We start from the raw sequence: 27,634 nt of genomic DNA on the forward strand, positions 1-27,634 counted from the left end.
TTACAGTGTTATGGGAATGGAGAAAGGTGGGAGTTCTCCCATCCCTCCTCCATTAAAGTTAAACAGATATTTGAAGCAAAAATAAATGGTAATAGGCCCAGATGCAAGAGGAGGGTGAATTGGTCAAGCAAGCATTAAACAGGATTTACTCTGGATAGAACAAAAATCTAACAGGAAACAAGATAAATTGGAAGAAAATAATGAATTTTCTTGGATAATACAGGACTGTCAGTTTTTTTTTCATGGGGAGTGGGTTCATTGGATGAAAAGTCTGGAATTGAGCGGAGTGTAGTAGAAGATGAGTGAAGTAATGCATATAGCACAAGAAATTTCTGTAAGTAGAACAGCTGATGCTGTATAAGCTTGCTTGCTTTCTTGCATCATATGCCTCTACTAATGCTAATGCTAAATTATGTAAATAATAATAAAATATTTTCAGTTCACCAAAAAGCAAAAAAAAAAAAATAATAAATATTTTTTTTAGAAGAAAAAATAGTTTAATGGACCCCATGCATGTGTTTTGTTTAGAAGTGCATGCAATGGAAGGTTTAAAAGTTTGTTTTGTTGGGTAGTGTTTTTGATGGTTTCTTTGTTCAGCAGCTCAGTCTTCTGGCAGAAAGCCTGAAAATTGTGATTACAAAACAGATTTTGATAGAATGCCAAAATCTGTGTTTTACAATCACAGTGGTATTGATTTTGCAAAATATTACATTTGATGAAGGTACAGTACTTTGGATTCATGTTACAGTTGCTAAACTGTTAGTTGCAACTGAATTGGTTGAAGGAGTGCATTGTGAAAAGAATGACAGTTCCATCAATTAGTTGTAGCCTTTGTTAGGATGATCTTGTCTGAAATGGTACTCTGCTTTTGTATTACAGTGCACTTGATGAATAGTATCGTGAATTTATAATTGTTTTTGATTTTTTTTTATGCTACATGAAATGTATATTCACTTAATTAAACTTTGTAAATGTGATAAAGAAGTAATTTTATATGGTATTTTCAAATCCAGAATATTAGTCTGTTGATATCAGTTTGTTGGTTCATTTTTACCAGTATCATTTAATGATACAGCCACTCTTAGATTTTTTTTTTTTTTTTTAATTTGTAAATCAAATCAAAACCTTTCATGTACCAATATTTTTTAACTGCTTAACAGTATCTTAAATAGTATTTTCTGTTTTCATTTTGATATACATTATATGCATTCAGTTTTGTTTGCCATTTCACAGATGCCAGGTGAGCAAAAGTGTGTTTCTTCTAGGCAACTTCCATTCCCATGTGGAATCTGTGAGATACTCGCAACAATTTCTAAACTTGCTGTGTATAGCTTTGGCTCCATTGGCTAAATGTGAACAACTGACAGAAATACAGATGTTCACATTGCATATGCCAAGCATTTGTGTTTCAATGTGGGGGATGAGTAACTTAAATTCTAAAAAAATATGATATGAACTTTATTTTCTCTCATTTACCTTCATTCAGTATTTTTTAATTAAGTTTAGCAGATCATAATTGATTGATCACCATTTTCAATTCAGTAAGAAAGCTAAAAATTCATTTTCTTTAATTAAAGCAAAAAGGGTGTCTCATTGATGCTATGCAAGCAACTTCGTTAAATTGAGGGCATGAGCAATGGAAGGGTAACAATCAAATATTACATTTTATTGTGGAAACACAAAGACCACAAAAGTTTATAAATGTGGTGCTTGTACACTGCATTGTATTAATTATGGTATCCTTTTATTAATTATGATAAATTTCTTACTGCATTTCAACAACTTTGAAGTGAATATAGTGATCAATGATACAGTTTTGTTACAATTAAGGATGCTAATTTAGAATGTTTATACTGTTGTGATAAATTTATGGCATGAAGTATGTCAGAAACTTAAAGTAAAATAAGATTGTATGCTAGTTTGTGAGTAAGATTAGCGCCTCATGAAGTGAGCTGAAAAGAAATGAATCTTATTGCATACATTTTGAAGGAATAAAGAAATCAAAAAGGGGGGAAAAAAGAAGTTTGCTTTTATCATGAAGAAGTTAATGAGGCCATATGCCCTACCTTATTCATTCAAAGTTTTGTTGCCATTCAAATAAGTTTTTCAATTGAGGGGCCAAACATCTTTGTGGCTGCTCTAACTTTATTGGAGTCATATCTTTTGCCTTGGTAATGTTCTTTAGTTTTGGGAATGAAATTAAGTTGCTGTATAGAAGATACAGAACAACTTATTTCAGCAACAAAATTCTTGTCAGTATTTCATAGTTGCAGTGAAGTTGTGTTGAAGCAATGTTGCCATATTTTCAAGTTTTACTTTTTTTTTTTTCTTTTAGTTTGTCCATTGTCTTAGTACGCTAGATTGAATTGATTGTGGTCCCTTTTTCAAAAAATTCCGAAACTCGTGACTACTTGTTGTTCAAAGCTGATTCCATTTAAAACAGTAACTTATAAATGAACAACCATACAGAAAGGCTAGCCGACCGGGCTAGCCGGGTGGGTAAAGTGCCTGCCTGGCAACCCAAAGGTCGCGGGTTCGATTCCCGCCTCGGGCTTGGATCAAAGTACTACAAAAAACCTTGTGAGGTGCATTATGGCCACAGAAGCCTATGCGCCAACAACTACCAAAAAAAAAAAAAAAAAAAAAAAAAACAGAAAGGCTACTTTGGTATTGGTATGGTTATTTCTGGCACAAGGGCTACTTAGGCCATATTGCGCCTATAAATGAGCTGAAGGTCACACGAGCTACTGTGTATGTTCTAACTTAGAATTGTTAGCTAGACAGAGAACCTAGTTGGAACTTGCTGCGCCACCTAGTGTGAACGTTGTGAACTGAGAGGCATTACTTTTCAGTCTGACCTTGTAATTAATGATGATAAACTGGTGGGTTGCTCTTTCCTGCTATTCTTATATAAAGTGCTGCTGACAATGCATGCACTGAATGCTCTAAACAAAGGCCAATAAGTAGCCATTAAATTAATGGCTACTTATTAGTTTCAGCAGATTTGTGTTTGACCAAAAAAAAAAAAAAATCAATGGTGGCCCCTCTCAATGAATATAAAATTAGATGAAGTTGGGACCCACGTCGTAATATTGTGTCACTGCAGATTACTAATAAATGACTTTTTAAAAAATTAATGTAGTGTATTCTGACATGGTTTTGTGTGATGTCGTGTTTTTGTTGGTAATTTTATTGACTTTTAGCTTAATAAATTTTGTGAGGTTTCTTGCTTTTTAAAAAACAAACTTTTCTTTGGAGGGAAAAAATAGAAAGGAAGGGGTTCAGTTTGTTCAGACTGTTGGTTTTGCTTAATGTTGTCATAATGTCAGAACCAGCAGGTAATATTATTCATACTGATTTGATTATTTGTGGGTTTATTTATTTTTTTAAATTTAAAATGAACAAAATAGATAGTAGTTTAGTCATTCCCAACTTTTTCACCATTAAGAGTGCCTTTTATTATTTTTTTCACCTTGGAATCCACGTTTTTTAAAAATTACATCTGACTATAAAACTGTTTTTATTAACTAATAATTAACTTGTTTTTCCAATTCTACTACCATAGCTCAAAAATTTTGATTAACAGAAATTAAGAGAAAAAGGTGGCAAAATTATGTATGGGTAATTTGCAAATAGTATATAGTTTACTTTATTGAAAATACCTCATGGATCCCAGTACTACCTTTGTGCATCCTGGGAGTCCATGGACTACAGTTTGGGAACTACTGAGTTAGTTACTTGAGCTCGCATTATAAACTTTATGGAGATTTCAGTTTCTTCAATGATTTTCTACATTCGTGCGATAGGTGTATTCAGAAGATATTTAAAAAAAAATTTTTTTAATTTATTTTTATGTAAACCCCAAACACGAGAAGTATTAGAACCTATAGTACTTAGTACCGTGCTTCGGTAGGAGGTTAAGAAGAAGAAAGAAGATATTTGTTGACATTGGACTTGAACTTCTGTAGACTGTAATTTTCAGGAAATACATATGAAGGAAGGTTATTCCAGAAAACGGTAGTTGAATAAATAAACAAGAAAGAAGAAAAGTTGGTTCTGTGAGTTTGAAGTTGGACAGTAAATGGATGTTGGCTGGTGGCGGCATGCGTTCGGACTGTTTTTAAAGAGAGTGGGAATTATAGAAGCCAATTTAGAAGAACATTGTCCATGGAAATATCTGTAGAAAAGGCATGCAGCAGAAACAGTACATCTATGAGACAGTGAGTGGAAAGACTCTGTTAGAGATGAGTCATTAATTAACCTAACTACCCTCTTCTGAATGGAATCTAGAAGACTGAGAGGGGTTTTGGGGGCACCACCCCAGATGTGGGAACAATATTCCATGGCAGGGCGGATTTGCGATTTATACAGAGTGAGCAGCTGTTTGGGAGAAAAGTAACGCCGAGAGCGAAAGAGAAAACCAAGTTTTTTAGATGCAGAGGAAGCAATATTTGTAATGTGCTTGTGCCAAGAGAGATTAAAAGTCAGGGTAATCCCCAAAAGAGAGATATCATTTTGCCTAGAAATCAGAGTGTCACCAAAGATAAGCATAGGAGCAGAAGAATCCTTTTTGTGAGATATAAAACAAGACTGAGTTTTAGAAGGATTGAAATCAACTAAGTTGTCTTTGCCCCACTGGAGAATTACCTGGAGATTGGCATTTAAGGAATTGATAGCAGATTTTCGAGAAGTTGAAGCTGATTGAGCTGGGCAAGGTCTCTCAAAATGGAAAGTGGAATGCAATGTGCTATCATCGGCAAAACTATGGATAGGATTTCCAGTCAATGGAAGAAGGTCATTAATATACAAGAGGAAAAGAGTGGGGGTAAAAACTGAACCTTGGGGGACACCGCCATTAGTGGAGAAATTAGAAGATAAAGAGCCATTTACCATCACCCTCAGTGAGTGATCAGAGAGAAAACTGGATAACCAATTACTAAAAACAGTTGGCAAACCATAAGATGGAAGCTTGTTTAGAAGACCTTTATGCCAAACATGATCAAAAGCCTTTGAGATGTCAAGAGCAACTGCTTGTGTTTCATCCAACTTTTCCATTGAATTAGTCCATAAATGGGTAACATAAGCCAAAATATCACCAGTGGATCGACACTGATGAAATCCATACGGGCGATTGTTGATCAGATGGAAGATTTCTAGGTAGTTTAAGTGTTGCCGGTTAACTGATTTCTCCATTACTTTAGAAAGAGTAGAAGTAATTGCAATGGGACGATAATTGAATGGGAGGGATTTGTCACCCTTTTTAGGAACTGGCTTGATATGAGCAAATTTCCAAGCAGAAGGAAAAACACCTTTGGAATAAGAAAGTGAAAAAAGGCAGCAAAGAACAGGAGTAAGTTCAGCAGCACAGGTTTTGAGAACAAGTGGAAAAATACCATCGGGACCTGGAGCTTTCTTAGCATCAAGATTCGTCAAACTCCTTCTGACATCCTTTTGACGGAAGACCACAGGAGGCATTGAATGGAGCATGTTGGGAATGGTGGGAGGTGGTTTACCAAGATCATTAATTCATGATTTGGAGGAAAAATGGGATGCTAGCAAGTCAGCTTTATCCTTAGCTGAAGTGACAACAGAACCATCTGGTTTGGACAGAGGTGGGAGCAGAGATGGGCAAAAGTTGCGGCCAATAGCTGTGGCAAGAGACCAGAATGCTTGGCTGCCATTAGGGCAAGAAGTAAGTTTTCTACTCTTAGCCTGTTCAAACTCTAGTTTGGACTGATTAATAACTGCTTTACAATTGTTACGAGCTTTTGTGTAGACAGAAAATGAAACTGAAGAATTAGTAACAAGCCAATTACGATGTGCAATGTTCTTCTCTTGAACAGCCTTAGCACATTTATTGGAAAACCAAGGTTTAGATAAAGGACGAGATGGAAAATAAAAGAAATCTCGCAGGTCATCCCATTTTGCATTCGTATAATGCCAAACAATACGAGGTTGGGAATAGCCATGAGATAGAGGCTCCATTGGAGAAGAGACAATCACCAAGTTGTGATCTGAGGTGCCTAAAGGACCTCTCACTTCGACCATGTACTTAGAAGAGTTGTTTGTGAGAAAAAGATCAAGCATGTTGGCTGTATGGTTAGGATTTTCTGGTATTCTTGTAGGTGAATGAACAATCTGTGCAAGGTCATTAGTAATTGCAAAAGCCTCAGCATCTCAACCAGCTGGGTCAGTGTGACTAGAAAATGGAAGCCAGCTGGAGTTGTGAACATTAAAATCACCAAGGAAAATTACCTCACTGTTAGGAAAGTTGGACTGGAGAAAGTCAAGTTGAAAAGAGAGGAAGTCAAAGAGCTCCAAATGATTAGCATTAGTAGAGGCATATGATGCAAGAAAGCAAGCTTATGCAGCATCAGCCAAAAAAAAAAAAAAAAAAACCCCACTTCCACTTTATCCCTCTGTTCGTTCGAAATACCTATCCAGTTGAGCCTTAAATTTATTTAGGCTATCAACTTCCACGACAAGGGATGGAAGTCTCTTCCACAAACCAACTACCTGCTGGCTAAAGGCAAATTTCTGCATGTCTATCCTACATATGTCTTTCCTCAATTTGAATTTATGCCCTCTCAGGTGATTATTCTGAGCAAAAGGCAGAATCCCATCAGCATTGAGCATGCTCAAACCATTCAAAGCTTTATACACCTTTATCAGATCACCTCACTGGTGCCTAGTCTCCAGACACTGTAATTTGTAAAACTTAAGCCTTTCTTCATAAGAGTACACCTTTGTTCCATTCACTAATCTTGTTGCCCTTCTCTGTGCTCGTTCCAGCAGCTCTACATCCTTCTTGAAATGAGGCCTCCAGGCCTGTATACAGTACTCTAGGTGTGGCCTGACCATTGCCTTATACAAGGGAATAATCACCTCCTTATCCCTGCTAGAAAATTTCCTGTATATCATTGACAAGACACCATGAGCTACTCTTGCAGCCCGTCTGCACTGCTCAGAGAACTTCATATCTGCCTGCACAAATACCCCCAGGTAATTGTGCAGGCTTAGTGGAGTTGGGAGAACGGTAGAAACAACAGATGAATTTATCTGAATGCACCTATCTTGAATCACTTGAATTGAGAAATTAATCTTACTGGAGAATGTTACAGCCTCTGTGTTTTGGATATATGAATTGTTAAGTAGGAGAAATTTGTGGACTCGTTGATGTTGGGCAGCAGTCATTGAGCTTTACGCAAGACCTACACTTCTAAGATTCTACTTTTTTTTTTCTCCCTTCCTCATTTAATACTTTAACTTCTGCAGGAAGGAAAAATATACCTTCAGAATAATTTGTAAAAAAGTAGTGGAATTAGATGCTTATTCAGAAAAATAGGGCCCATAAAAATATGTAAGAAAAGGCATGCAGCAGAAGCTGAATATCTGTGTGGTATGGAGAAGGAGAGAAGCGGGTTTGTTACTTGAGGGATCATTAATTAACTTAACTGCTCTTTTGGATAGGCTTAAGAATTTGAGAGGTTTTGGAGGTGTCACACAAGATATGGAAAAAATATTCCATAATAGGTTGGATTTGTAGTAAAAGAGCAGAGCAGTAAAAGCTGATAGAAAATGAGTTTTTTATTTATTTATTATTCAGAGGAATTTTATCAAGTGGAAATCTGCTGTACACCAATGGAAACAGTGAAAGGAGTGAAGGTGGAGTTGGCTTTCTGGTCCATAAAGATTTTAAAAACAACATTTTGGAATTCAAAAGTACATCACCAAGGGTGTCAAGACTAATACTCAAGATTTCTAATAGGTACAAGCTAAAGATTATAATGATTTATGCACCAACATCGAGTCATGATGATGAAGAGGTTGAAGAAATGTACACCGAACTTGAGAGTCTTCTAGATGAGCAGAAAACCCACTACACTATTATTATGGGGGACTTCAATGCTAAGGTTGGAAAAAGGAAAAACAGTGCAGAAAGAGGAACTATAGGAAATTTTGGAATTGGTGAAAGACTTGTGGAATTTGCAGAATCTCAACAATTGTCGGTAATGAACACGTTTTTTTTTTTTTTTTTTTTTCAAGAAATGGGTGAACAGAAAGTGGACATGGAAGAGTCCAAATGGATTAACAACTAATGAAATCGACTTCATCCTCACTAACAGAAGAATTTGTGAATGATGTTATCGTCCTGAATAAGGTAAATGTTGGAAGTGATCACAGAATGGTAAGATGTACACTTGATATAGATGTAGGAAAGGAAAAAACTTGACTCGAGTAAATAATACAAAGGTCTTTGAGATAACAGAGGAGGAGAAAAACTTAAGAACAAGTTTGAGCTTCTGCAGACTGTTCAGGACCAAGATATCGACGAGGAATATTACAACTTTCTGAAAGTGATAAAGCCCAAGAAACCTATAGGGGAAAAAGAAATCCAAAGAAGAAAAAATTAGTCAAGAAACACTTGTCATGATGAACCGAAGACGACAAATGAAGAGCAAGAAAAACACTGACAGGGAGAAAATTGAGTATACTGAGTTATGCAAAGCCATTAGAAAGAGACTCAGAGAGGACATAAGAAGATTTAACACAAGAAAAGTAGAACAAGCATTAAGGGAAAACAAAGGATTTAAATCAGCAGCCATGAGCAGTAATACAGAAAGACATGATACTGAAACTGAAGAATAGCGATGGTGTACTTATAAACAGCAGAGAAGGCATAATTCAAATAGCAGAAGACTACTATAGAGAATTATACAAGGAGTGAGGGAATGATGCCAGCAGTGGGGAAGATGGATTGCAAAGTAGCAACACATACAACATACTCGATATTCTTCCTGATGAGGTAGAACATGCATTGAAGAAAATGAAGAATCAGAAAGCCCCAGGGGAAGATGGAGTTACTGTAGAGTTGTTAAAAATGGGAGGAAGAGACATAACACAAAAACTGGCAAGGCTCTTCACAAAGTGCATTAGAAAAGGTGTGACGCCTAAGCAGTGGAGTAACGCAATCATAGTTTTGCTGCATAAGAAAGGAGATAAATCAGAAATTGATGAGAATCAACCGAAAGAGCAAGTTTGCTTTAGGACAGGATTCTCAACTATGGATCACCTTCACGTAATATCACAGCTAATGGAGAAAGCAAATGAATATAAAACACCATTATGCCTGGCATTTGTGGATTATGAAAAGGCATTTGACTCCATACAGCATAAAGCAATGTTTCGGGCACTGGAAAGACAAGGCCTAGATACCCCATATATTATGATTTTGAAGAAAATATATGAGAGTGCTACCTCCTTTATTAGACTAGAAAAAGACAGTAGGAAATTTAAAATCGAGAAAGGAGTTCAACAAGGAGACACAATATCTCCAAAGATGTTTACTGCTGCCCTTGAGGAAGCTTTCAGAAGATTAGACTGGTCGCAGAAAGGAGTCAATGTGAACGGAGAGTACCTAAACCATTTACGATTTGCAGATGACATTGTGATCATAAGCCATGATTCCAAAGAATTACAGGAAAATCTTAATCAGTTATGATGGACTAAATATGAATATGGCTAAAAACAAAAGTAATGATGAACAAGTATGCCACAGAAAGGGAAATAATGATTGAAGGAGCAGTAATTGAAAAGGTGGAGTCATATACTTATCTGGGACAAGTTATTAGCTGTAATAATGATAAATGGCTGGAAGTCAAGAGAAGAATAAATTTTGGATGGATAGCATTCAGGAAATATAGTCACATACTGAAGAGCAATATCCCAGTTTGTCTGAAACGTAAAATAATGAACCAATGTATACTTCCCACCATGACTTATGGAATAAGTCATGGTGGGAACTGGGAACACTTGGGCACTCACCAAAAGAATGGAAGAGAAGCTGAGAACTACACAGCGAAGAATGGAACGAATTATATTGGGAATCAGACTGTTAGATAAGAAGAGAAACACATGGATTAGGCAGCAAACTCAAGTAAAGGACATTCTTATCAAAACTAAAGAACTAAAATGGTCTTGGGCAGGACACATAGCTCGAAGACATGATGACAGATGGACTAAGAAAATAACAGAATGATACCCAAGAGGAGCTAGAAGAAAACCTGGAAGACAAAGGCGGAGATGGATAAATGAAATTCATGAGTTTTCGGGTAGTAAATGAATGGCCAGTGCTCAAAACAGAAGGAACTGGAAAGTTGCTGGAGAGGTCTTCATCCTGCGGTGAATTGAAAATGGATGATGATGATGATTCAGAGGAATTAGTATTTGTGATATGCTTGTGGACTGGATTTTAGAAGAACTGGAGTTACCAACCAAATTTTCTTCGATATACCGGAGATTTACCTAAAAAATCAACTTGTGGGTATTATTTGAGAAGTTGTAGATGGTTATATAGAGCAGTGTATGTTCAACTAGAAGGTGGAATATGGCTGTCATCAGCAAAATTACTGATAGGATTTCCAGTCAATAGAAAAGATCAGTAATCCTCGAATAGGCACCCTAATGTACTGGATACACCAACAAAGAAAATTTTTAAATTTAAATATCTGTTAGAATTCAGTGTGATTAATTAGAATTCATTAGAATTAGAATTAGAATTGTGTTAGAATTCAGTGTGTGACTAAATTACATCAGTGTGAAATTTAGCATTCCTTCAGTGTGTTGTTATTTGCTTGCACAAAGTGCATGCTCTAATGTAAATTCTATTGAACTTCATTTTTTTGCTTTGTTTTCACTTGCTTCACATTGCTGAGCATTGAAAATGTGGTAATCAGGATTGATATTTTCTTTTTTTTTTTTTTTTAACTGTGTGACAAGATTTTTGGTATCAAAGATATTAGGTTAGCAGAATATGTAATAAATAAAATTATAAAATATGCCGTTTGTACCGAATTATAAAATGTGCCATTTATACCGAAAATGTTAAATTATATATAAAATATATAATTTTTTGCTGTGTCAGAGGAAAAGTGGGCAAACTCCAACATTAGTTGAAGTTGGAGGACTGAGCTATCTAATGTCTACCAATTTTCAAGAAACAGATGGAAAACAATAAGGTGGAAGACTTTCTAAGATCTTATGCTAAACATGATGGAAAGCTTTAGAAATGTTGAGAGCAACTGCTTAAATTTCTTCTTTTCCATCAAATTTCTCTTAAGATCAGTATCATAAGCCAAGATATCCATAGTAGATTTAAGCTGATAGAATCCGCATTGGCAGTTGATAATCGGTTGGAAGATTTCAAGATTTTTTTAAAAGTTGGCAGCTGATGGAATTCTCCATTACTTTGAAAAGAGCTAAAGTGCACTGGACAATAATTGGAAGAGAAGGAATTTGTCACCTTTTTTAAGGAATTTATGGCAGATTTCTGTGTAGAAAATATCATCAGCAGAGTAAAAGTGTAACAAGCCATAAAACAGTTAACTCTGGAGCAGGTTTTAAGAACTTACCATTTGTCAGATTATTTAGCAAAAAACTTGTGAAAACCATTGTAAAGCTGTATCCTCAAAATGTAAGGAATATTGGAACTTGCCACTGTGCCCATCATAACGTTATGATATGTGACTCATGCTGATATTAGAAGGGATACATTTATTATTTTTTTTTTACATTTATTAATACACACAATTTACATACATTCATTTCATATATATACAAAACTTATATAGGTTTATATACAATTATACATACATTTCCATCATCCAGGTGTATGTGTGTATTTATGTAGGTTACTGGCGGTTTCCAGGGTTCCCCCTATGTCCGCCGTCTATTAAGCGGTAGTTATTGCCAGCAGAATTGTAATGATTCATCTAAAGAGAATGACTTGAATTTTGATACGACATCAGTGACTATTTTGAGTTTAATTTAGGTTTAGCCGCGTTTTGCTTTGGGATTACTATTTACACCCGTGCATGCGAGGAGTTTAAGTTTAGCGTTAGTTTAGTATAGGGTGACATGAATGCACTAGGGAAGAATTAAGTTTATCACTAGTTTAAGTTTTGGAAGTTTGGAAGGCGCGAGATAGAGTAGTATGGCGTATTAGACTAATTTAGTTTAGGATTCTTAATGCTGATGGCACTTAGATCTTTGATGTTCATTTTAGTGTGTGTGGAGTGTTGTATATGTTGTTGTGGCTGGCATCTGGCATTTAGCAGCAGGGGGCTGAAGGCAAGTAGAGCCTCAACCCCCGCTCCCGTCCCTAGCCGCGAGGAGGCAGCCAGGTTCTACTATCTTGTTTAGAATCAGTTATCAATAACACATTTTGTGTTAACTCAGCTTCAATCTATATAGTTGTGCACCCGGATCCGCAGGGCCCAATCCTGACCTAGATCACGGGACACACCCATAGTATTTTAAATTCAACATTGGCTCTACATGGTTTGGAGTGTGCCCAGTTCCCGCAGGGCCCAATCCTGTCCTGGAACGACCACACCCTTAAATTTTTTTGGAATTACTGAAGTAACATGGTTTGGAGTGCGCCCAATTCCCGCAGGGCCCAATCCTGACCTGGAGTTGAAGCGCACTCAATTAATACGTTGATTTCGTTGATTTACATTGATTCCAATACAGTCTGTAGCAGTGTTTATTCTTGTGTTCCTAGTTTCCTGTGGCTTGTATTCTCTTTCTACGGGAGAATACCTTTTCCGCGAAGGTGGCCAGCGCTGAGAAGGACTCGGGGCTGTCGAGTAGCATTGGCAGGTCATTGGGGTTGTAAACGTTTGTTACAATTTGGAGTTGTGTTCTAAGGTCCACATAGTAATTGCAGTCAAAGATGATATGGGACACCGTCTCAAGCTCCCCGCAAGCACAGTTGGGGGATTCAACCAGGTTGAAAGTGAAGAGCTTGGCATTTATGCTGCCATGTCCTGTTAGTAGAAACATTGTATAGAGTCCCGGGTTGATCCAGGGCTTGTTTGTTTTATTGATTTCTATAACTTCTGGCAAGTATGTAAATGTTATTCTGCCAAGGGGAGAATCGGTCCAGTCCCTTTGCCAGTCAGCTAAGTACAATTATCTGAGCCGGTTGTTATCTTCTTTAGTTGGTAGGGCAGCATCTATGCTGTATTGTGCTATGCTCTTGGGAATGGGCTGTTTTCTTTGGTATTGCAGGAAGGTGTCAATCACATTGTATATTACTGGACGTTTCCCACAGATGACACTTAGGGCAGCGGTAGAGATGGTCCGGCAAGCCCTGGAGGTGGCCAGGAGGAAGAAGCGTTGGGCTCGCAGAAGTATTTTGCGGACTTGTCCTCTGCTCAGGCTCGGTGCCCAAGCTCCTGCAGCGTAGCAAACAGTGGGGAGGAAGAGGGTATTATAATATAGTCTTAGCGTTGATGGCTTTATCTTCCATGATTTCCTGGTTATTTTCATTAGGTTTCCTGTTAAGATTTTGGTTTTCCTTAGCAAGTACTTAGCATGAGGAATGAAACTGAGCTTGTTATCCAGCATTACCCCCAAGTATTTGTATGATTCAACCAGTTTGATTGTTGTGTTCCTAAGTTTGATCTTTGGTGGCCTACGTGGGTCAAGGTGGCCCTTTAAGAGCATCTGGCAAGTTTTCTCTGTTGAGATTGTTAGCTTATGGGTTATGCACCACTGGTCCAGATCTTCCAGGACATCCGTGGCTAGTGTTTCCAATTCCCGCCTGGAGTTTCCGTTTATAAGCAAGATTAGGTCGTCTGCAAAGGCTACCTTTGTGATTTGTGGTTGACCGGTGGCGAGCCACCTGTCAAGGACCAAGCTCCAGCAAAGGGGGCCAAGAACTGATCCCTGAGGGCAGCCTCGAGTGACCAGTCTGGTAACTGAGCAGGATCCATTGTAGACCACGAGGCTACGGTCTGTGAAATAGTCGGACATTAATCGGTAGATTGGGGCGGAGACCCCGGCCCTCCGCAACCTCTCCAGGACACTGCCACCAAACGGTGTCAAAGGCCCCTTTGAAGTCCACGAAGAGACCGAGGACATAGGTATATTCCGAGGATGAGATAGACTCCAGGACATGGTTTATAGCATCAACCGCTGATTTGCCTGCAGTGAAGCCAAACTGGGAGTTGAAATTGAGGCTCTTTGAGTTGTATAATGTGCGTATTCTAGCTGCAAGTAGTTTTTCTAGCACCTTTCCCAGGACGGGGAGAAGGGCTATTGGGCGGTATGATGACGCTTGGTTGGATGGTTTGTCCGGTCCTTTCAGCAGTAATTTCAAGTTTGCCTGCTTCCACGCCTTGGGGAAGGAACCGTGGTTTAGACAAGTATGTCTAAACCAGACAAGTATTAGAAGGGATAGGGTGATGTCAGAGCTTTTTATTATTATTATTATTATTATTATTACTACTAGCCATATAGTGCAAGGAAGCCTGAGGCTTATGCTGCGCCAGCTAAAAAAAAAATTTCCCTGAGTTACCCTGAGAGGGAGAGAGGGGGGGGGTCAGAAATAGAAGGAAATCACCAAGAAAGAGAAGAATGATGATATCCAGCTCAGGACCCTGGGTGTGCCAAGCCCATACTCACCAGACGTGAGCCCCTGGGGACCAAGCACAGTATTGCATTATGATGTGTGTCATGTGCCACTTGGTATCTGGGAATTTTGTTGCCATCTATATGTAAAGTTTTTTTCAAATTGTTACTCTTAAGCTGCATGGCAATGTGCCAGAAATGAAGTATATATGAATAGGTCAGTAGGTATTATTGTGTACTTAAATACTATCAGTCAGTTATGTTTTGCATGCTATCAATTTTTATTCCATTTATAAAGGTTCGTCAGCACATTCATATGTATATTTTCGATATTTCATTAAGAGTGGCTTTACTTCTCTCTCAGATATATATAATCAGTGGAATTAGCCATCAGTCTATCAAGTCTTTTTTTTTTTTTTTCTTTCTTTCTTTCTTTTATTAGATATTTTAATGTAAGAAGTATGCTTTGCTGTATATGATAATTTGTCAAATCTAAATATATCAATCTTTTGGCCACTTCCATTTCTTCTCCCTTTCTTTTCAGTCTTCTATAGTAGGTGGATGCTTATGTAAGGTGTTTGTGCATAACGTATATATGAATAGTGGTGAATTTTATAACTTGTGTGGTATGATTTTAAAAGATCTTATTAAATTTGAAGTGAGAAACATCTTTTATGTATGAAGGCTGCCAGTGCACAAATGATGTAAATGACTGAGACTAGAATGCCAGCAGATATTGCAGGTTTCCTTGGAAGGGTGAAAAGAAGAAAATTTGTATGCTGACTGCATCCTGTGTGCTAAGATGACTATGAATATGTGTTAATCTGTGAACTGATAATTTTCTTTAAAATGATTACCTGTTGAGAGTGGTGTGTACAGAGTGTTTTTATGTTAATAAAAATGAAGTTTGCTAAATCAGTCTGATTTCATTCTTTATAATACCAACATAAATACTAAAATATGCAAATGTACTTTGCGACATAATTTTAGTATTAGTGATTTATAAAATAAGAATGTAGAACAAAGTAAGTTATCATTGCTTTTTGTAGTCTCATAGAATATGGAGTATTAATGCATTAATAACAATAGGACAAATTCTTTTGTTATATAGACTAATAAACCAATTTTGCATTATAAAAACACAGGATTCATAATGGTTGTATTCTCTCTGTCTTTGTCTCTCTCCCCCTGCCAACTCCCATAAGTTGCAGTGAAGTGAATCAGCATTATATGGCAATTGAGATTTAATGAATGGCCACTATATTAGGTAAACTGCCTAATCGTGAGCAGGTTCCCCTTTAGTGCTCAGAAAAGCCTGGATTTCTTGTAGCATATTCAATGAGGTACCAAGAGTGTTCTAAAGCTCAGGCCATGTTGGTTCAATTGTTTTTCTCACAGTTGTTGCAAATTGGATAGTTGTGGATCTCTATTCTGAAGATCTTGTTCCATCTCATCCCAGGGGTGTTCAATTGGATTGAGGCCTAGTGAGTGGGGGAGGCCGTAGTAGTAGGTTGAATTCACTCATGTTTTTGGAAGCAGTTCTATACAATTCTGACCATACGGCACCTCCGTAGCCAGGTGGGCAGGAGCAGCAGTGCGTAGCACACGCTTCTTGATTAGACCGGGGTTCAAGCCTGTGACCACCAAATACGGGGGGATGCTGAAAGGTCAGGGAATGACCACCGCATACCCCGGAGCAACATCGCCTTAGTTGCTAATGCTCCTAAAAACCAAATAACAACAACAATTCTGACCTTGTGACATGGCATTATTGTATTGGAAGAATTCATTTGCTGATGGTTACAGTGCAGCCATGGAGGGATGTGCCTGGTCAGAAACAATTTTCAGATAATGTGCCTTCAAAATGTTCAGTGTTCTTCCCAGAAAATTTTGCCATCCTGGTGGCATTATGAAGTAGCCTGGTGGGGAAGTGTAATACTTTGCAATATTAGAAAATTTTCTGTTATTTATAAAATGTGACTTAAGTGATCCAGAGCAAAAATTAATTACATAATTTAACATATGTTCCTGTCACATTGATCTCGATCGCATAGTATGTTCAAATTAATATTGATTGAGATCAGTGAGCAGACCATACAGAGTGTCCTATAGTGGGGATTTTAACTTCTCAGATGTAGACTGGAACTTGTGGGTTTGTCACTTGCACACTAGCAAAGCTTTTGTGGATTTATTGGATGATTGTTTTCTACAGCAGCATGTGAGGGAGGCAACAAGAGAGAGTAACACTCTTGATCTGATTATCAGCAGTGATTATTCATCCATTAAGAATTTACAGTTTATACAGGGTGTTTCAGTTAAACGTTTCAGAACTTCTAAGAGGGGTAGAGTACATAATGACAACTCGAAATCATATAGCAATGTGGGGTCGGAAATGCTTTCCTGAAGCGGTGTTGTACACAGAAGCACCATAAAGAAAAGAGACCGTAAGTGAGAAATCGTTTTAATAATACATGAAAAGAAGCAAAAGGTACATGGATTAAAGTAAGTGTTCGAAGTTTCTTCCACGGGCTACAATGCACGCCTCACATCTCCGACGCATGGACATCCGAACATTCTGGAATACTCCAGGCGAATTTCGAATTTCTTCGGCAGCTACTGCGATTCTTGCAACCAGCTCCTCAGCATTGTCAACAGGGGTGTCATAAACTAGCGATTTCATATGACTGTGAAAATTCCTTCACAAGGGAAGGAATTTTCGACACGCATAACGACCATATCTGGGCGGTCGAGAACCCACATGCAATACGACGTCGTGCAGCACAGATTCGATTTTCGGTCAATGTATGGGCCGGTATTATGGGAGATCACCTCATCGGCCCTTACCTGTTACCGTGTCGTCTAACTGGACCTATCTACTTGATCTTTCTGCAGCAAGTATTGCCACAACTTTTGAGAGATGAACAGATTTCTGCATCGACGCAACAGACAATGTGGTTCCAACACGATGGAGCCCCTGCCCATTATAGCGGAGATGTTTGTAACTACCTGGATGTCACATTTGGTCAACAGTGGATCGGACGTGGTGGTCCCGTGCGTTGGCCTGCTCGGTCACCCGACCTATCATGTCTTGATTTTTATTTCTGGGGTCATATGAAATCGCTAGTTTATGACACCCCTGTTGACAATGCTGAGGAGCTGGTTGCAAGAATCGCAGTAGCTGCCGAAGAAATTCGAAATTCGCCTGGAGTATTCCAGAATGTTCGGATGTCCATGCGTCGGAGATGTGAGGCGTGCATTGTAGCCCGTGGAAGAAACTTCGAACACTTACTTTAATCCATGTACCTTTTGCTTCTTTTCATGTATTATTAAAACGATTTCTCACTTACGGTCTCTTTTCTTCATGGTGCTTCTGTGTACAACACCGCTTCAGGAAAGCATTTCCGACCCCACATTGCTATATGATTTCGAGTTGTCAGGATGTACCCTACCCCTCTTAGAAGTTCTGAAACGTTTAACTGAAACACCCTGTATAAAGGAACCCCTAGGAGGCAGTGATCACAGTGTACTGATGTGGGATTTACTTAAAGATGTAACTACCATCAGGGGTAAAGGGAGATGTTTTTGTTTATTTAAAGGTGACTACAGTGTTCTCAGAGATTTTAAGTCCTATACAGTGGGAGCAATTCATGATGCTACCGCAAATTCTAAATGGGAAGCATTCAAGGAAGTAATTTTGGAAGCTACTAGGTTTTTTGTTCCAACTAAGAAATACTGCTCTACGTTTAGACCCAAATGGATGTCAGATGAACTAATGAAACTTGTGGAAGAGAAGAAAAATGCATGGGATGCGCATAAATTTTCACGCGACACAGAAGACAATGGTAAATAGACTATCGCTAAGAAGACTATAGTAGCTAGTCTGTAATCAAGTCACAAATGAGGTTAGACAAGTGAAGCCAGATTATGAAAAATCTGGCAAAGGATGCAAAGAAAAACAGCAAAGACTTCTTTACTTATATAAAGTCTAAAAGGAAGGGAATGAACCAGATTGGTTCAACTGTTGATGATCATCCTCATATAGCTGCCGAGGTAAATGAGTATTTTGCATCTACATTCACACATGAAGAGTTATTCAAGGAGGAGAGGGCCAGATGTTTATCAAACTCTTAACAGGGAGTTAAAATGATTTTGTAATAACTGAGAGCAAAGTGGAGGAGAAATTGTTGAAGTTAAACATAAGAAAGGCACTTGGGATAGATGGGATTTATCCAGTTATATTAAAGAGGTGGCAAAGGAAGTAAGCAAACTTAGCCGTAATGGGCTGAGAGCATCCTTGGACTCGGGGGAAGTCCCCACAGACTGGAGATGTGCAAATGTATCCCCAGTTCACAAAGGGGGAATCAAAGGATGACACGAGTAATTACAGACCTGATAGTTTGACTTCTGTTCCAGGGAAAATAATGGAGTCACTGGTTAAAGAAGCATTTCAGGATCATCTAGACAAGGCAGCAGTAATAATTCAGACACAGCATGGGTTTGTCAAGGGGTAGCCTTGTCTGACCAATTTGATTGGATACTATGACATGGTCACAAAAGAACTGGATGCAAAATATAATTTTGATATCATGTACTTGGATTTCAGGAAAGCTTTTGATACTGTTGCACATGGAAGACTACTGTACAAATTGGAGCAGTATTGCATTAAGGGCAAGTTGCTACACTGGATAAAAGAATGGTTGAGTGGGAGAAGACCGAGAGTGGTAATCAATGGATACTGCTCTACATGGACTAATGTTATTAGTGGTGTCTCTCAGGGTTCGGTGTTGGGCACATTGTTGTTTTGTATATTTATCAACGACATTGAAGAAGGTATATCAAGCTTAATGTCAAAGTCTGCAGATGATACAAAGGTTGGCATGATTAATAACAGTAATGACAGTATGCTGCTGCAATAAGATCTAGAAAAGTTGGGCTGAGAAGTGGCAACTCAAGTTTCACATTGACAAATGCAAAGTTCTGCATATGGGTAGCAGTAACTCCAGAGAAATGTACCAACTGGATGGTGTTACACTCTGGGTAGTGGAGAATGAAAGAGACTTTGTGTAATTGTGTAGTCAGATATGAAGTTTTCTGAGCAGTGCAGACAGGCAGCCAGAGTAGGCCATGGGGGTCTTGTCAATGGTGTACATGAATTTTGCTAGCAGTGATAAAGAGATGATTATCCCTTGTATAAGGCAATGCTACACCTTGAGTACTGTATATAGGTCTGGAAGCCTCATTTTTGGTAGGATGTAGAGTTGCTAGAATGAGTACAGAGAAGAGCAACAAGACTGTTTAAGGGAAAAAAGGGGTACTCTTATGAAGAAAGGTTTAAGTTCTGGAAATTGTGGCTTCTGGAGACTAGGCACCTGCAAGGCAATCTGTTTGAGGTGTATAAGGCATTGAATAGATTTAGCAGGCTCAATGCTGATAGGGTTCTTCCTCTTGCTCAGACTACAAATCTGAAGGGGCATAGATTCAAACTGAGGAAAGAGTTGTAGAATAGATATGTGGAAATTTGCCTTTAGCTAGCAGGTAGTTGATTGCTAGAATAAATTTTCTTCTATTGTGAAAGTTTCTAGCTTAAATTAATTCAAGGCAGAACTAGACAAACATTTGGAACAAATCGATCAGTGAAATGGGAAGGGTTTTTTTTGGAAAGGCACATGAAAAGCATCATGTGCCTCTACTAACGTTAATGCTACCGCAAGAATCACTTAAAATTTAGACGGGCGGTCAGTTAAATGCACCGTGTGGTGTGCCCATTCGATAGGTCCTGGGGACTGATGTTGTCCCCCTGGTATCAAGGGGGACCATGATAATAATCCTCACACCATTATAGCACTGCCACCAGCCTGTATTGTTGAAACCTGGCAAAATGAGCCCACAGACTCTTGCTATTTTCATTATATTCTGGTCTTCCTATCAGCACGAAAATGCAGAAACTAGGTTCATTAATCGAAGCAATAATTTTCCAATCCTCCAGTGTTGCTGTTGACTCTATTATGACTGTACCTTGTTTTTTGCTGACAAGAGTAGAACCTGGTTCAGGTATTGGCTACAATGCCCCACTATGAATGACAAGGTACAAGTTTTGTGTTTTTAAATACTTTTTTGGTTACTGCTATACTGGATTATTCAACTGACTGCAGTCCGTGATATCCTGCACAAGTCAGCTTCTGTTGGTGTCTAGCATCAACAGTCTTTTGTTGATGCGAGATGTCGTTGACATTGGCCATAGAATTGGAGTGTGTTTTCTGGATGTTATTGGAACAATCTTGATATACTCAAGGCACAGTCATATGTGACACCCCAGCAGGATTGCAGTTTCTGAGATACTCATATCTATGTGTCAGGTGTCAACTGCCATGCTACATCCGCAACAAATCTTTTGTCTTGCCATTTTTGTATATTATAAACATATGGTGCTGTTAATGAAGGAGGACTCAATTTCATGAAAGGGATAAGTGTATCTAATAAAGTGGCCACTCAGTTTATAAAGCAATGGTTAGGCTACATTTTGAATATTGCATACAGATCTGGAAACCTTATTTTAGGAAAGAAAAATCTGTTGGTAAGGGTGCAGAGAAGAACAGTGAGATTAGTCGGGAGACACTAAGGGATATTCATAGCAAAAAATACTGGATTTTTTTGCAGCATCTGTGTGGAAGCCCAATTAAAGTGTTGAAGGCTTTTAAAAGGGTTAAAAGAGTGAACAATTCAGATATCATCTTTACTATTTATTAGACAACATACACCTAAGGGGATAATTATTTAAATTGAAACAGGATGGTTCCAAAATAATTTTTGAAAAGTTTCCTTCATTCAGAGAATAATTGATGTACCTAGTGTTGTGGAAGCAGATTGTTTGCATAAATTTATACTGTCTAAAAGACATTTGTTGGCAAAAGCCTCAGAGTATGAAGGCGTTTACTTATGCATGGGTTAATGCACACACGCATAATTTATACTACCGAGATAGTTTTAATGCATCGTTTTAATTATATCTCATATTGTGAATACCTTCACAATGAGTTGCCATGGTATTGCACAACCTTGAATAAATAGTGCTTCACCTATGGAGAAGGCTATTATTACTTATTCTTGGTGGATTCCACCATCCAGACAACACTGTCTGGGTGGTGGTATCTGCTTCGAAACGGTATCATTTGGGTGTGGTATCCACTAAGAATAAGTAACAATAGTCTTCTCCATAAATGAAGTGTTACTTATTCGAGGTAGTGCAATACCTTGGCAACTCGTGAAGGTATTCACCATATGAGATATAAGTAAACTCCTTCAAATTTATACTGGATAAATTATTAGAAAGAACAGGCAAGTGAATTTTTTTTTTTTTTTCCTTCTCCCTCTCTTAGATGATGCTGTATAATCTTATTTGATCTTACTTCCTTACATCATTTTGTCAATACTAAGACTTAAAATAAACCCTTTTCCCACCAAGAAATAGTATTGCTATTCATTTGTAGTATAGTATCAACATCACCATACACATCTGTATGTCCAGGAGAGGAAGGGCAGGTTTCAAATCCCTTGCAGACTTGTCAAAAATGTGATATTGTAAGTGGTGGTAGAAATAGTGATGTGAACACAATTTCCTCAAGGATTATCCATTGCTAAATAGAAGTAAGATCAAGGTTTAGACAAAAATGGAAGCCTGATGAACTGATTAGCTTAGAGACAGAAGAAAAATTGGGATGATTATAAATTTTCAGGGAATACAGAGTCCTACAATAAATACAAACGTGTGTAATATGGTTACTTTGAAGTTAGGCAGGTTAAAAGGCAAATTATGTGAGCCTTTGGATAAGAGTGCAAAGAATAATAGTGAGGAAATATTTGCTTATGTTGACACTAAACAGAAAAGGATGAATTTTATTGGCTTACTGGATATTATTGGTATCAGTGATGATCTGCATAGATTGCTGATTAACCCCAGGGGCTTACATCTGGTATGGGCTTGGCACACCCAGGGGCCTGAGCTGGATATCATCATTCTTCTCTTTTTTGGTGATTCCTTTCTAATTTCAACTATCTAGGATTTTTTTTTTTTTTTTTTTGGCTGGTGCAGCATAAGCATAAGCCTTCCTTGCACCCTGTAGCTAATAATAATAAACTGAATTAATATTTTGCATTTACATTTGCACAAGAATTTGTTAGAGATGAAATTAACAGAAGGCCTGTCTAATGCTGATTAGGAGTTAAATGATTTAATTTTGTAATAGTGGAAAGGAATGTAGAAAAATTGCTGCAGCAAAAGGTAAACAGAGCAAATACAGCTAATGAAATCTATCAAATTATATTAAAAGAAGTTGCAAAATTGATAGTAAATCTTTAGCCATAATAATGAAAGCATCTTTAGATTCAGAAGACCCTATAGATTGGAGATGTGTAAATATATCTCCTATTCACAAAGGGTGAAATGGACAACTACTCTGAACTCTGTGCCAGGGAAAATAATGGAATGAATAGTTAATGAAGTAATTCAAGAATATCTTGATAAGAGTCAAGCCAAATGTAATTGCAGCATGGATTTTTTAAAGGTAAATCATCTGATCAATAGGATTGGCTACTATGAGGTCATTACAGGGGATGGGAAGAATAATTTTTACATCCATAGATTTCAGTAAAGTCTTTGATACTTCACCACGTGTATGACAGTTGTATGAATTTAAGCAATGTGGCATTAGAGGGTAAGTTACTATGAATAAAGGGATGGTTAAGTGGAAGGAGACAAGGAGTTGTTATCAATGGCCTCTTCTCCTCCTGGAGATAGGTTGGTCCTGTACTGTTTTTAATATTTATGTGAGTAGTTTATGTCGAAGTTTGTTGATGATACAAAAGTGGCTAATGCTATTTCAAGATTAAGTTAAACTAAGATGAGCTGAAAAATGGTACTTGAAGTTCACTGATAATTGCAAAGTACTATATTTGGGTAGCATAATTCCAAAACAACACCATTTGGGTGGTATGAAACTTAAAGTAGTGGAGTATGAAAAACTAGAAGTAATGTAAACAGGCTGCTAGAATAGCCAATTGCAGACTTATCAAAAAAAATGAAATTATAAGTAATGGTAGAAATATTGATGTGAATGCAGAATATTCTCAAGAATTATCCATTGTTAAATAGAAGTAAGATCAAAGTTTAGATTAAAATGGAGGCCAGATGAACTGATTAGCTTAGAGGCAGAGAAACAAAATTTGGATGGTTTTAAATTATGGGGTGGACGCAGGTTCCAATAAGTACGTACTAGTGTGTTTAGTATTCATTGTCAAGCGGCACCGGGGGTCCACCTGAACTCTGCATTTATATACTCTGTGTTGCAGTACAAATTCTGTAAAGGCCAGAGATAGTGTTAGTCTGTGTAGTGTTGGATTGTGTTGTTCCTCTGGCCATTTAGCTGCAGGGCCACTAGTGGGACCCCATGTTGCCTATCCTTTGACCTGAGGAGGCAGGCTGGGTGTAGTATGGCCTAGAAGGTCTGGTGAGTGCAAACCCTGGACAATGCCTGAACATGGTGGTGGGGTACTGGAGAGTGAAAAAAAGGATGAACAGATGAGGAGAGGAACAGGTGAAGATAAAGAAGGTGGATGATGGGAAGACTTCCATCTGGAAATAGGAAGTTAAAGGGATAGAAGGGCATTCCTTTGGAAGAGCCTATCTTCCACAAGAGGAGGACTTAAGAGCAGGAAACATTGGTGGAGTCCACCAGGTGAAAAGGGATGGGAGGTGGGGGAGACAGGGATTGTATGAGGGGATTAAAGTCAGAGACAATGTTCTTGTTTATACTCTGGCATGACCATCAGGTTAGTGGAGTTTACAATAAATCAATACAAATGTTAATTGTATTTAGCAGTCACGGCTTGTACCCCAGTCCACTCATGCTCCTGACCACTCGGCTACGTTGAGTGCCCTATGTGAGGGTGTGGAGATTGCACTATGAATATGTAGTGCTTCTCTGTTAGTAATACCATATGCTTCAGAAGAGGGGACATGATGTCAGCAGGGCAGGAAGCTTTTCTGATAGGTTGTCCCCACTGTAGTCTAATTTGGGGGTCTGTTAAAGTTTCCTTTAAAATGTGGCCTAAAGTTAAGGCATTTTAATTAATTTTTACTGCAAGAATTCCAATAGTATAACTGCAGCCCTCAGAGTGTATCAAAGAAAAAAATTTTTCAAGGTCCTCTTTTTAGAGAAGAATCATATTAAATATTGCAAGGTGTTTTCAAGATGTCTGCCTTACTCCTAAGCCTAGAAGTTTCAAATTTGTAGAGATTATCTCATGCTCCCTATATATCTTGTGTGACTGGTATCTCTCAGGAGCATGGTAAGCAAAGCCTTGAAGGTAGGCCTTCACCTGTTTCCCTATAAAATCAACATCATTGACTGGTCAACACGCTCCACATGTACTCGACCCAATTTCATGTCTAATACATTTACACAATTGCACTTTTTTTATACACACAATTTAGGGGCAGACTGAAAAACAGCACAACAATACTCTTGCACATTTATTATCTTACTTTTATTATCATACAGATGGCACAGTTACCACCTAAATATAATAACTACCAAAACATCACTTTTTTTTTATATACTAAAACATTCATTTGGTCACGGCATGTTTTCAACAGGTGACCTCACATTTATACAACTTAACCTGCAAGAATAGCTATTATTTTATATATATACATATTCAGGGTACAACAGTTATCACTTGTAGGACATTCTCATTCATATCCCATTTTCACACTTATCCCACACAATAAAAAAAAAAAGGTAAAGTGCAGCCACTGCAGGATGGAAGCCTCCTCAACAATTCATGCTGAGGGCAAATGGACCATAATCTGCCACGCTGGTCCGGTGTGGGTTCGCAGATCGGCTGTATTCAGCAGTCAGGGGCTTGAACCCCGGTCTACTCAAAGAGTAGTGTGCTACTGCACTCCTGCTCCTGACCACTTGGCTACGGAGGCCTATCCCACACAATAAAGGTAAAGTGCAGCCATTATCAACCCACTGCAGGATGGAAGCCTCCTCAACAATTCATGCTGAGGGAAATGGACCATAATCTGCCACGCTGGTCCAGTGCGGGTTGGCAGATCGACCGTATTTAGCAGTCAGGGGCTTGAACCCCGGTCTACTCAAAGAGAGTGTGCTACTGCACTCCTGCTCCTGACCACTCGGCTACCGAGGCCTTCCCACACAATACAGTAACCTAAATAGGACCATTTTTTTTTTCCCAGATTGAGTAGACTCATTTTTCATCCAGCACAAGACATGTATTGACATATAAATATATTTACTACATTTGCATACATGCTAACACATACATTCACACACACATCCAGTATAACACAGCAAACACATGCACCCAAATAATACACATCACATTTAGACCTACTTGTGCTCATATACTCACACTTATGTGTCTGCTTATAATTTGTATGTTCAGGATAGTAATGGTAGATAACATTTTATGATAGACATATAAAATAATTATAAACACGATTGAGAGCTGCAAAGGAAGATAGACTACCATTCTTAGTTCTTACATACACCAAAGTACAAAATACACAAGCAGGAGCTCTTCATTACATCTGACAATGTGGACATGACAGCTGCAAAAAAAGCAGACTGCTATACACACTTGGTCAAAGACCTTCCTCCAAGGATGAAACACTCAGGCAAGAGCTCACCGCCAATGCAGTCCGGATGAGATAGAGCACTCCAGGTTGTCATTCATGACATTACACACTTGTCATTCATACAACCATTCAGAGAATACACACTCATGGAAAAAAAAACATACACACTATGATACAAACATCGTCATACTCCTGAACTTGAAACAATCATTCCATGAAATATACACAATGCGGATAAACATTGATATTTTAAACAAATGTCAACATCTAACATGCATTCTCACTGGGTGGGAAACGCATTCTAACAGGCCAGTCTCATGGTTAGTTTGTAGGTCACAATCAGGTAAGCATACTGGTTTAATTAACCCCGGGGGGCTCACATCTGGCGAGTATGGGCTTGGCACACCCAGGGTCCTGAGCTGGATATCATCATTCTTCTCTTTCTTGGTGATTCCCTTCTAATTTTGACACACACACTCTCTCTCTCTCTCTCTCTCTCTCTCTCTCTCTCTCTCTCTCTCTCTCTCTCTCTCTCTCTCTCTCAGGGTTACTCGGGAACTGTTTTTTTTTTTTTTTTTTTTCCTGGTGCAGCATAAGCCTCAGGCTTCCTTGCATCATATGGATATTAATAATAATAATAAAGTAGGTGGTGTCACAGCCTAGAGCCGACCGGGCTAGCCGGGTGGGTAAAGTGCCTGCCTGGCAACCCAAAGGTCGTGGGTTCGAATCCCGCCTCTTGCTTGGATCAAAGTACTGCAAAAACCTTGGGAGGTGCATTATGGCCACAGAAGCCAATGCGCCAACAACTACCAAAAAAAAAGTCACAGCCTAGATAAGTATTTAGGGTCTAACGGCACCAGAGGTTTCTCCATCTCTGCATTGTTCATGAAACGGTACTCTATGGAGGCCAGAGATTTAAAAAAATATATGAGTATTGTTCTGTTGTGTAATGTCATGGTGCATTGTATCTTCTGACCATTTAGCTGTTGGAACCCACACTTGCCACGAGGAGGCAGGTCAGGTACCCAGTAGATTATATTTTGTACTTTGGCAGGCCCTGCCACCTAGTTTCCCAAGATTTCAGTGGCAAGGGCCAATTGTAAAAAAAAAATAGATAAGCGCTAGAGTTTGATTGGTCCAAAATCGATTAATAAGAGTGAGGTTAGAATTTTGACGCTAGTACTTTGGCTGTTAATTTAGGGGTGTACGCTGTTGTTTTAGTTAGAATGGGGGCAGACAGACAGAAATATGGGGACTACAGAGAAGGCGGCACCAATCATCAGGGACATGTCCCACCAGGGGCGGCTTAGAGTGGAGGAGACAAGCCTGTCTCCTGCATGTTAAGAAATAAGGTACCGAGCGGGTGAGTCGATGCGGATCGCCAGAATGGCGCTGGCAGCAAAGCTGCAGATGTCATCACAGCCTTGATAGTATGCATGGTTGCTTCTGGGCTCAAACGTTTTGAGCAAACTCAGAGAAGCCCATGTAATGTGTTTCATCTGAGATTAGTAATGGTCATATGTTGCAAGGAAGCCCAAGGCTTATGCTGAATCAGCC

General features: G+C 38.5%; 1 protein-coding gene across 2 annotated transcripts in view; it reads left to right on the top strand.

Annotated features, from left to right (window-relative positions):
• The window catches only part of LOC150088069 (TAR DNA-binding protein 43-like), a 62,027-nt gene extending 46,746 nt beyond the window's left edge, over positions 1-15,281 (top strand). Inside the window, exon 2 of one of the 2 annotated variants that reach the window (XM_090369325.1) lies at positions 14,960-15,281. In XM_090369325.1, coding sequence (XP_090225451.1) covers positions 14,960-14,969 — 10 coding nt within the window. In that variant the 3' untranslated portion in view covers positions 14,970-15,281. The remainder of the gene's footprint in view (positions 1-14,959) is intronic. The other variant, XM_090369324.1, reaches the window with a different exon arrangement.
• Positions 15,282-27,634: the final 12,353 nt, after the last annotated feature.

The sequence above is a fragment of the Mastigoproctus giganteus genome, chromosome 3 (assembly GCF_048544385.1).
Source record: "Mastigoproctus giganteus isolate SK-2022 chromosome 3, ASM4854438v1, whole genome shotgun sequence".
NCBI lineage: Eukaryota > Metazoa > Arthropoda > Arachnida > Uropygi > Thelyphonidae > Mastigoproctus > Mastigoproctus giganteus.